The 12,194-nt window shown below is 37.0% G+C and overlaps 1 protein-coding gene across 5 annotated transcripts in view; it reads right to left on the bottom strand.

The window, feature by feature from the left end:
• The window catches only part of NCAM2 (neural cell adhesion molecule 2), a 549,007-nt gene that overhangs the window by 99,555 nt on the left and 437,258 nt on the right, over positions 1–12,194 (bottom strand). For all 5 annotated transcript variants that reach the window (XM_017956502.3, XM_009202420.4, XM_009202421.4 and 2 more), the window contains exon 12: positions 9,638–9,811. In XM_017956502.3, coding sequence (XP_017811991.1) covers positions 9,638–9,811 — 174 coding nt within the window. The remainder of the gene's footprint in view (positions 1–9,637; positions 9,812–12,194) is intronic.

The raw sequence follows: 12,194 nt of genomic DNA, 5'->3' as shown, positions 1-12,194 counted from the left end.
CTTCCCTTTTCCCCATTTCTCTTTTAAACCTATGAAATAGGGCATAAAAATTATCTGAATCCATCCGATAGAATGTAAGCTCCTTAAGGGCAAATGATTTTTTGTTTCATTCACTGATATAGTCCAAATATTTGAAAGCGTGCATCACTAATAGTATACACTAAGTATATATTTGTTGGAGAATATTTAGTAATTAGATTTTTTTAAATGTATATTTTGTTCAATACCACTAAAATAAATGAAGATAATCATCATTTTGAAGTGATGGTATGAGTCATCACTTTGTGCCAGAAATGGAATGCTTGAGATCTCATGACAAATGGAGATCCACTAGGATGTCACTTAAAAGGTATTGTTTTTGTTTTTGGTATTCCATGCTTCATAAAATAATAACTGCCTTTTAGTTATGTAGACATGAAACATGTGTGGGTTTCTCATGAAAACTACATTAAAGTTTACCTGCAGGCGATGCAAATATTAACTATTGTTGAAGCAGAAACACTTTCAGAATTTAAAAATCTACAAATTGAGAGTGAAGTATGATGAGCGAGAGAGAAAAGCATGTGTTTGAAAATTTTGATTTGGAGGACTAGAGAGTTATGAAGATTTTCATTAATTTTTATTTGAAATCCTGCTAATTTGAGTCATTTAAATGAGTCAATCAAATGAGTTTGTTAACTTGACTTATATTTCTACCTAAAAATTGTCTTACACAAACAGAAAAGTAAAATTCATCTAAAATGTTTACTAAGCTTGGTAAGTACATGTAGGTTTTACTTGTTGAATAGAATTTCTGAAATCTTTAATGGGTAAAATTATATGATTATTTTTATGTTTGCATTCTTTTAATCTATTTTTTTTCTCTCCTTCTCCTTTTTTTTTTTTTTTTGATGTAGGGTCTCCTTCTGTTTCCCAGGCTCAAGTGTAGTGCTGCAATCTCAGCTCACTGCAACCCCTGCCTCCTGGGTTCAAGTGACCCTCTCATCTCAGCCTCCAGAGTAGCTGGAACCGCAGGTGCATGCCACCACACCCAGCTGATTTTTGTACTTTTTGTCAATATGAGGTTTCGCCATGTTGCCGAGGTTGGTCCGGGAACTCCTGAACTCAAGCAGTCTGCCCACTTTTGCCTCCCTAAGTGCTGGGTTTACAGGCATGAGCCGCTGTGCCCAGTCTATTTATTTTCAATAGAAGATAACTGCTATAGAGGAAGACTGTTAAAAATGACATTTCATAATAAACTGTAGTTTATTTACTACTAATGTACCCATTATAATTCATTAATTTTGATAAACGTACCATGGTATGTTATCATTAGGGGAGGCTGGGTGAAGGGTGTCTGAGTACTTTTGGTACTATCTTTGAACTCATCTATAAAAATCAAATTATTTTTAGGTAAAAATTTATTTTAATGATACTTTTTTTAAATGTCAAGCTGTTAGAAATACGTAAGCATGAATCTCTACATCAGCAGTGAACTAAATTATGTTGAGTCAAATATACTAAGATAAATTCTACCATAACTTTACCCCTAACACAGAACTTTATGACTGCACAACTAGGCTAGTAGGAGTTACACATATTCCATGAGTCAGTTCCTCTGTTTTAAGAGATTTGGGAAGTTTCATTAGCCTCCTCTTATTTCTCACTAATGAAACCAATGACTCAGTATATGAATGAACATACACGTGTTCTATACTTGAATAAATGAATACATTTTATACATTCCCAGCTGTTTATTAGGATGCAAGAGTAGTTTTCTTTGACAATGTCTACCATAGGTATTTTAAAAACATTTCAACATATGTCATTTAAAGAAATAGGAATAATTTGCTTTTTGAATGCTGGCTATATTTATTGCTGGTACTTTGCATATTTGCACCTAAGATTTCCGTATTTGCTCTACTAAACTTTACTATATTTTAATTCAGGTCTTTATTCAAGATCAGTTTTCTGCCCTATCAAGAACAGGCATATCGTTTATAAATCAAAATCTGTATTTCAAAACCCCATCAGAAAAAAAACATATAGAAAACAGGCTGGGCGCGGTGGCTCAAGCCTGTAATCCCAGCACTTTGGCAGGCCAAGGCTGGTGGATCACGGGGTCAGCAGATCGAGACCATCCTGGCTAACACGGTGAAACCCCGTCTCTACTGAAAAATACAAAAAATTAGCCAGGCAGGGCGGTGGGCGCCTGTAGTCCCAGCTACTCAGGAGGCTGAGGCAGGAGAATGGCGGGAACCCGGGAGGCGGAGCTTGCAGTGAGCTGAGATGGCGCCACCACACTCCAGCCTGGGCGACAGAGCCAGACTCCGTCTCAAAAAAAAAAAAAAGAAAACAATAAAGCCCTACTTTTCTACCAAACTGAAAATACCTTTCTCTATAATAAATATTTTTTCCTCCAGATTTTTATTAAAATAAAAGCTTTTGCTAAAATTAAAACCTGAAGGCCAGGGGCAGTGGCTCACCCCTGTAATCCCAACATTTTGGGAGGCTGAGGGAGGCTGAGGCGATTGGATCACCTGAGGTCGGGAGATCGAGACCAGCCTGGTCAACATGGTGAAACCCCATCTCTACTAAAAATACAACAATTAGCTGGGTGTGATGGCGCACACCTGTAATCCTAGCTACTCGGGAGGCTGAGGCAGGAGAATTGCTTGAACCCGGGAGGCGGGGGTTGCAGTGAGCCGAGATCACACCACTGCACTCCAGCCTGGGGAGACAGAGCAAGACTCCGTATCAAAAAAAGAAAAAAAAGTACTTATTTTTATATTTTTTTAGAGACAGTATGTTCTTGTGTTGCCCAGGTTGGAGTTCAGTGGCACAGTCCTAGTTCTCTGCAGCCTTAAAGTCTTGGGCTCAAGTGATTCTTCTGCCCCAGCCTCCTGAGTAGCTGAGATGACTGGTCCATTCCTTCACACACAAGTAACAGAAAAACCATTTTTTTAGGGAGACAGGGTGTTGCTTTGTTGCCCAGATTGACCCTGAACTCTCAGCTTTAAACAATCCTTCCTCTGCAGCCTCCCAAAATGCTGGTATCCCAAGCGTGAGCCACCATGCCCGGTCTAACATTTTAAAATATTGATATTGTCATTTTTATTAAGAAAACTGAAAAAAAAAAAGAGTAGCTGTTTGTAAGATTACTATCTTCTCTTCATAAGTGGCCAGTGAGGTGTATGAAACCCATAAAATATTATATGATTTGGCAATGAATACATCCTGTAGCTTCCCCAATCAAAAAGTCTTGCTACAGTTGTGATACATGTTTCTCACTCAAAATGAAGAGTCACACTGACTCACAATCTATATCTCTATAGTTCGAGTTGTTGATATTTGATTGGTTCACAATTCCTTACAGTTTAAAAATTAGTTTCATGTCACATAATTGGTTGGGATAATTAGTACGTCTTCAGCTAAACTTTGAAAAATAATATAATAATAGGCCTGGCTTCCATTGTACCTTAAACCCAGGACCAGGTACACAGTGAGAAAGTGAAATTAATAAGAATTTGTTAATGATTTATTTAAGATTGCAATCTACTAACAGGACTGTATTTATGCTACAATTTTCATCTTCAATAGCATTGCAGTCCACCAAGAGCTGACAATTATTTCTGGGTGATGACATCAGCAATTAGAAGTGGACACATCAATAAGTATATTAAAAATTGTATATATTTACTACCAAGGAAAAGTAACTAAACATTAAACTCACGTAAATTGGAATAAATAAAGCTGCTCAGAGGGAAAATATAGCTGAAATGTTGAGACCATATGTACCTGCATTTTCAGAGATAAACCTAAATCTATCATCTAACAAATGCTTCAAAGAGAATGAGTATAATTGTGCTTACATAGATCTCTTAAACTTTAAGATATATGATTAACACAACCTATACTTTATGAAACAAAGGCATGAACAAACTTTTCCTTAGTATTCAAATATATATATGTGCTTTAAATATGTATTCTGATTTTCAACAATATGTTCTCCTAGATAGCCAGAAAAACAAGCCTTCTAAGTACACCTAGAAATTACGCATATCATTTTCAAAAGTCTTTTCAAATCCACTGATTATCTCACAGAAAAGGAAAGCAAACTCTGAAACATCAAAAATGAAGTGTGTGGAAAGACCAGGAGCTAGAGGAGCAACCATATAATTGTTTTTTCTATAAACTGTGGCAGTTTTCTGGTACTCAGATTCTCAGAGCTTTTGTGTGGGTCTCTGATGTAGAAGATTGGTTTTGAATGGCCTCAGTGGTTTAAAAAAACATTCAAAATGGGGAGATGAAGTGGGGATCCATGCATAAACCAGGACTCTTAATATCCTTGGAATGAAATAAAAGGGTGTGCTAGAAACACACACACACACGCGCGCACACACACAGAGTTTTGGTGGGGGATTGGATAAATACTTCTTTGAAAATTCATAACCACTGAATTGCACACATAGTATAAATTGCTCACATGATCGATCTGGTGAGTCTGATATTGGTCAACACAATAGAGGTTGGAAGAAAGGTATGGAATTTCTGCTATGCCCCAGTGGAAGAATTACAGTAAAGTCTTCTGGTTTCTTGATCAAGGTAATGTTATACGCAGTGTAGAGAGTTGTGTAACTTAAAAACAACAACAACAACAACAACAACAACAACAACGGAAGAATTACAGTAAAGTCTTCTGGTTTCTTAATCAAGGTAATGTTAAATGCAGTGTAGAGAGTTGTGTAACTTAAAAACAACAACAACAATAACAACAATAACAACTCCCGGCATGCCACTGGAGCCTGAGCTCACTCCATTTGCTGAATTCTCCTTCATCTTCACTCTTTTCAAAAGTGTGTTAATCTCTCATAAACATTTTGAACCTTCGTTTCCACTTAAAAGTTGCTTCTGGTCAGGCATGGTGGCTCACGCCTGTAATCCCAGCACTTTGGGAGGAGGAGGCAGGTAGATTGTGTGAGCTCAGGAGATTGAAACCAGCCTGAGCAACATGGCAAAACCACGTTTCTACTAAAAATAATAATAATTAAAAAACAGCCAGGTGTGGTGGTGCATGCCTGTAATCTCAGCTACTAGGGATGCTGAGGCACGAGAATTGTTTGAACCCAGAAGGTGGAGGTTGCAGTGAGCTGAGATCACGCCACTGTCCTCTAGCCTGGGCAAGAGCAAGATTCTGTCTCAAAAAAAAATAAATAAATAAAAGAAAGAAAGAAAGAAAAAAAAGAAAAAAAGAAAAGAGTTGCTTCTATAGACACATATTTATTGGAAGGGGATGTATAATGGATTCACTTAAGACCCAGTCAGAGGTGCTATAAAATAATCCTTTCCATTCTCCCACCTCCACCAAATTTCAATATTCCTTCTACCCTAATATGCTTTTGGTACTTGAAATAATGACATAAACAAGGCATACGAGGTCCACTCATGGAGCTTATAAACTAGGAGAAAAAATACTTCAGAGTTATGATGTAAGAGGAGTACTATAAAATATAATAAGTTATATATTAAAATATGTACTATATACAATATAATATCTGAAATTCAGTGTCACTTGGCAGTCAGTCATTCTGAAGGAAGAGGGAATTTTACTGTGAGGGCACTTTCAAGGACTGATTATGAAAGCATGTTGTAGGTGGTTCAGGGTAAAACAATACTTCTGAGAAATGTTAAAAGGACCTAAGTCAGTCAGACGGGAAAATGTGAGTAAGGTTGAAATGTTACTTTAAAGGACATAGTGACTCACTGAAATCACAGAAACACAACAAAAATATGTTTGATTAAAGTAGAACGTTTAAGTCAAAACTATGTTACACGTTTCGATAATCAAACCATTGCTGTCAATTTACAGTAAATATAATCATGCTTATTAACATCACATTTCATATTTCTATCAGCAAAATTCATGTTATTCTGGTGACTATCTTTACTATATCATTACAAAATAACACACCTCTTTGCTAAAGAAAGAATAAGTGCCAGACACACATATCATACAATGTTTGGAGTGGTCCCAATGGAATTTCTCAGTTTCTTTCCCTGGGTACTCATTGCATTTATGGTGTTCTTATAATTACATATTTACATTCATGCCTGCTATACAAATATGGAGTCTACACTAAGAAATCCTTAAAAACTTGGTTTTCCCCAAAACATGATTTTATATATAAAATGAGATCACATCATCATTTGAGATATAAAGTGTAAATGCAGCAATAAATAAATCCCATTACATAGGTACTCTTAATCTCAAGTAGAAAGAATAGCACCAGCACAGCCATAAGAAAGTGTATGGAAATTGAGCAGGCATGTTTCTGTAGTGCTGGCATTTTCAACTGAGACAATTCATAGAGAGAAGAAAAAATACATCAGATAGTAAACATTTGAGAAGAGGTCAGGCACCTCCTGCAGAGTTAAAGAAGAAGATGCTAAACTGGGTTTGCAACCCCAGCCTTGAGAGTCAACTCCCATGCCCCCTGTCCTTCCCACTCCCCGCAATGTAAGAAGAAAACTAGGGGGAGAAAAAAAATCCACTGAAGAAACTAGTAAGTCTTCCTTCCAGAAGAAAGTGCAGTGATGCTTCCCTCCCAGTAAGTGAAGGTAAGTCCAAGAGGTGAACAGAACCCATGCATTTTTTGGCACAAGAGATGAGAGACTTGATATTTGCATCTCAATGTGGACTTCTGTTTATCCACAGGAATTCATCTACTATGTCTCTTTAAAATGAGGAAAAAGAAAACTGGAGAAAGAGATCAGCTGCAAAGTAATGCAGTTTCCTACATGTTAGCTAAGTGAGAAATGTAGAACATTTCTCTTGGTCAAGTGGGTATTGCATAACGTTAGTGGGTGACATTCACACTTACAAGAAATCCTGCTGAAGTAAAGGGTGAGGAAGTGTCTAAAGAGCTCAAGCTAAGCAGCACCCCATGAAGAATATTCTATGCCCAAAAAGCCTTCTAGTGTGCTTTCAGTCCAGTCACACATGCCCAAGGGGCAGGTACTTAGATGCCTGTCCCACAGAAGGCAGGTGACAGCAACAGCCCAATGAGTTCCACAGCACCAGAAACATAAGAGCTATTTGATCTCTTTCACCTTCCCAAGACATGATGTAATTCTTGTCACCATTAAGCTCCCCAGGTTGAGGTCTGTCTTTCATGGAGATTAGAGACAATGTGAAGGCAAAATTAAACATTATTATAAGTTTTAAACTGCATGGCTGAACTGTTTATTCTGGAAGGCAGCTAGGCTCACCACTATACCACCAATAATGAACTGTTTTTTTCCTAATACTTGAAGATGATAATATATCTACAGTGTCAGCCAAATATATTATTTAATAACTGAAAGGAGGAATCAAAAAGAAGGCTTAAATTAGTAGTCAAACTTAAAATTCATGTTTATACTACACTGAGTTGAAATCATACAATGGTTTGATTACATAGTATAACCTGATTTTTTTTTTTTTTGAGACAGAGTCTTGCTCTGTTGCCCAGGCTAGGTCGCGGTGCGGCCTTGATCTGGCTCCTGCTGGCTCCGCCTCCCGGGTTCGCCATTCTCCTGCCTCAGCCTCCCGAGTAGCTGGGACTACAGGCTCCCGCCACCCGCGCCCGGCTAATTTTTCTATTTTCAGTAGAGACGGGTTTCACTGTGTTAGCCAGGATGGTCTCAATCTCCTGACCTTGTGATCCGCCCGCCTCGGCCTCCCAAAAGTGCTGGGATTACAGGCGTGACCCACCGCACACCGGGTCAACTGTAACTTGATTTTAAGGTACTCATTCACATACCTATGCAAGATGAATCAACAACGGAAACAGTAAAAAATATTAAGGCAGTCATTTCCCTCAAATCAAAGTGAGAAATCCCTAGCCACAAGACTTTTGAGTATTTTATTCTCATTGGCAAGCTTTAAACTGTCCCAGTCTGAAGCCATTAAACATTCTATTCACACAACTTCCCTAGTTCAGATTCTAGACTCACCAAACAAGTTTCTGACTCTCATTTCATATCTTCATCATGTACCAACAGATAAAGTATGTACTTACATAGACTCTGAATGTTCTAATTTCTGTGATAGTTATTTCTCATTGTAAAGTAACCAATGTGCTTTGTTATTATATTTCAGTTTTATAAACATAGTGATCTGCATGTGACAGATAGATACATGAGATACAATGTCAGGATTTTTACCTTGATCAACTTGGCCATACCAAGGGCACTATAAATTCTCCATAGTGCTGCACCTTTGCAAGAAGTCTGGAGGGAGCCTATTAACCTTTTCCTGGGTTTGGCAGGGAGGTGGGGCAGCACTTTTGTGCTGTGTTCAATTTCTATAATATTCAGACTTAATATTAATTTTCTGCACACTTGTGCTTGAGCACAAACACTGAGTTTTATGCAGTTTAAGAAATAATGTATTTTTTCTTTCTATTTTTCACCTACCACCCTCCTTTTTATCTCTTTAATAAAATAAAACAAAACAAAATTTAAAGTAGCACAATATTCCTGCATCCAGGTTAATATATTTTTTTAAAAAACTATAGTCCTTCGTCTCACTCATTGTTTTGGGGCACTGTCTTTATAAATCTCTCCTAAACCACACAACGCACACAGATAATATAATCCAAGTATTTCATAATTAAAAGAAATAATATGAGTTCATCAGCTTGAGGACATTATTTGAAGTGTATGGTACATGACAGATGACTGATTAATGTTTCTGATACTTCTATCAAAAACCCTTAGTTACTCTCAGTGAAAACTGATAAAGCAGGGTCAACACAGAGGATATCAGGATGATTTCATTTGCTTTCTCTCTATGTTCACTAGAACTGGTTCCCTCTTTCCTTCTCAGGAAGGCTCTTGCTTTTTACTGAACCCTCACACCATATGTGTTAGGGTCAAGGTAGGATCCTCATAGAACAGACCTATGGAGCATTATCTCATGATAATGAATGAGATAATGAATTTTCTCACTATTTTATGCTACTCTTTCGGAACACTCAATATGGTTCTGTGTCTTAAAAAACAGAGGCAAAAACTGGTAATTTCTTATTATTTCCTGCTTTCGTTTTGTCTCCTCCGAATGAGAAAACAAACTACATTTTCATACGATGATAACATTTTATGTAAGTGAAAAGAAGCTCTGTGAATTAATTTTTAATAGAAATATAAAAGTGAAAAATATAAAAATACAAAAAGTAAACAATATATGAAATTCCACAGATTTTTATAGATGGCTTCATAAGTATAGAAAGCACCTACATTTTGCAGTATCATTTTCACACCTATTTTTGAGAGCAATATTAATAAATGAAACATGAGCATACATTTCATAAAAATCCAGCCATCATATCTAGTATGTGAGCAATTGCCTTTCCACCAACGAGCTTTTTTAAAATGACTTTTTCCTCCAGAATTGAACTCCGCTGATTCTACTAAGCTCTTTCATTTTTACTGAACATGGAAACTATTCACTCTGTATTAGAGTTATTATCAAGAAGAATGGGGCACAGGAAATATCTTCCCAACACCACTTTATTAAAAGAAAAGAAAATGTTGGAGGAAATCGAAAAAGCTAATCATACAGGTATACTGAAGATCAGCTTGAAGTAATCAACACATTTTGAAATTGCTGACTCACTTTGAACTCCATGGGAGCGTACAATTTTCCAGATTTCTGATGCTACTTCTTTGACATCCACTTGATAGTGATGAATAGGCACACCTCCATGGGAGTCCGGTTTGTTGAAAGAAACCTTGGCTGTGGTCTGTGACAGCTCTATGATCTTCACTCCATAGGGACTGGATGGCACATCTATGGACAAACAAATAGAAAGAAAACATAACCAAGGGAATGGGAATGGCCGTTATTAAGGCTTATGGTGTTACGAGAACTAGGAGTGAAGGAAAATTGCTACCTGCATCACTTAATATGTTTGAGTTACAGAACTTCCATAAACACCTGAATGTTCTTTTGAAATTACAAGAAAGTATGCCCGAGTCAATTTTTATTACCACAGAAAATACACAGTAAAATGAAAATCACACTTCAATTATTGAGGGAATATGTTACTTCTGCATTTTCTATACAATATAAACATTTTATTGAGGTCCAGGAAAATGATCTTGTGTGTGTTTAAAAGAAAAAAATAAGAGAGATAAAGAGGGTAGTTAAAATGTTAGAATACATAAATCAGTTATTCAACCATCACCATAAATAATGAATGGTACCTTGTGAAAATACAAAATGTATTTTCTTTGCATTCACCACAATTATATTATTAAATTATAGGTAAGTGCTAAGTTTCGAGAAAAATGTCAGTATTATGAACTAAATAAGACTATAAACTATTAGGTCTAATTTCATTTATATATTATCCAATTAAATTAAACCTTTGGTTGAGATATTAAAATCTTATTCCCATATTTTCAAAATAGCTATAAAATCCTTCTTGTTTTATTTTAATCTATCCACTACTTACATTATTTCAAGTTCCATAAGGTATCTTAGGTGGACATTTAATTTAGTGTGTAATATAAAAAATTATTTCAGAAGAATTATCTCAAAGGCAGAGCAGGCAGAATTAGAAGAAAAAAATTCCAATGAGGATACAGTTGAAAACTCTACTCCAGAAACATCAAGATTTAGAGACACATTAACGTTAATTTCTCTATGAACCTCTTCCTCTTTTATTCCTATCACATCTGAAATAATCTTAAACTTAGGAAAAAAAACAAATATAAGTTTTTTCAGACAGGGAATATATATATATAAAATATATATGTAAAACATACAAATATATGTATATCATATGATTTGGCTCTGTGTCCCGACACAAATCTCACCTTGAATTTTTTTTAATTTATTTTATTTTTATTTTGAGACAGAGTCTTGCTCCGTGGTCAGGTTGGAGTGCAGTGGCGCAATCTTGACTCACTGCAACCTCAGCCTCCCCAGGTTCACACCATTCTCCTGCCTCAGCCTCCCGAGTAGTTGGGACTACAGGTGCGCACCACCACGCCGGGCTAATTTTTCTATTTTTAGTAGGGACGGGGTTTCACCATGTTGGCCAGGATGGTCTCGATCTTTTAACGTCGTGATCCATCCGCCTCGGCCTCCCAAAGTGCTGGGATTGCAGGTGTGAGCCACCGCGCCCGGCCTCATCTTGAATTTTAATTCCCATAATCCCCATGTGTTAAGGGTGGAACCAGGTGGAGGTAACTGAATCATGGGGGCGGTTTCTCCATGCTGCTCTCATGATAATGAATGAGTCTCACGAGATCTGATGGTTTTATAAAGGTCTGGCATTTCCCCTGCTGGCACTCACTCTGTCCTGCTGCCCCGTGAAGAAGGTGCCTGCTTCTCCTTTGCCTTTCACCATAATTGTAAGTTTCCTGAGGCCTCCCCAGGAACACAGAACTGTGAGTCAATTAAATTCCTGTCCTTTATAAACTATACATATATATATACACACACACACACATATATACACACACACATATATATATAAAACTTGACTGATAAATATGCAGTACCTGTGAGTTTCAATTCTTATATCAGTCAAACATTTACATAAAAATCTGCAGTTGGGGCCAGGCATGATGGCTTACACCTGTAATCTCAGCACTTTGGAAGCCGAGGTGGGCAGATTACTTGAGGTCAGGAGTTTGAGACCAGCCTGTTCAACATAGTGAAACCCTCTTTTCACAAAAATACAAAAATTAGCTGGGCGTGGTGGAGTGTGCCTGTGATCCCAGCTGTTTGGGAGGCTGAGGCAGAAGAATCACTTGAACCCAGGAGGCAGAAGTTGCAGTGAGCTGAGATCACGCCACTGCAAATCCAGCCTGGGCAACAGAGAGAGACTCTATCTCAAAAATAAATAAATACAAATAAAAATAAAAACAAAAATGTCATATGGCATTCAAAAGTCAAATGTACTTTATTTGCTAGAGTTAAAAAAGGTCACTGTAGGTCACATAAAAATATGCCTTATAAATAATACTGGGCAAAAGCCAGGAGAACAGCTTTAAGGCCTTTTATATGTGAATACTGTAAAGAAATGCCACAGTGTATATTTCAATTCTAATGCGTAACTGTAAATTATTTAGAGAGCCTATGAAGTACATTATGTTACAACTCTAAGGTTCAAAAACACATGTGTAGAATTCTGATGCATCCAAAAGTCTTAGAACTATTA

Source organism: Papio anubis, chromosome 4, assembly GCF_008728515.1.
Source record: "Papio anubis isolate 15944 chromosome 4, Panubis1.0, whole genome shotgun sequence".
Lineage (NCBI taxonomy): Eukaryota > Metazoa > Chordata > Mammalia > Primates > Cercopithecidae > Papio > Papio anubis.
Note: the sequence above shows the minus strand (reverse complement) of the source record. Positions and strands in the feature narration are given on the sequence as shown.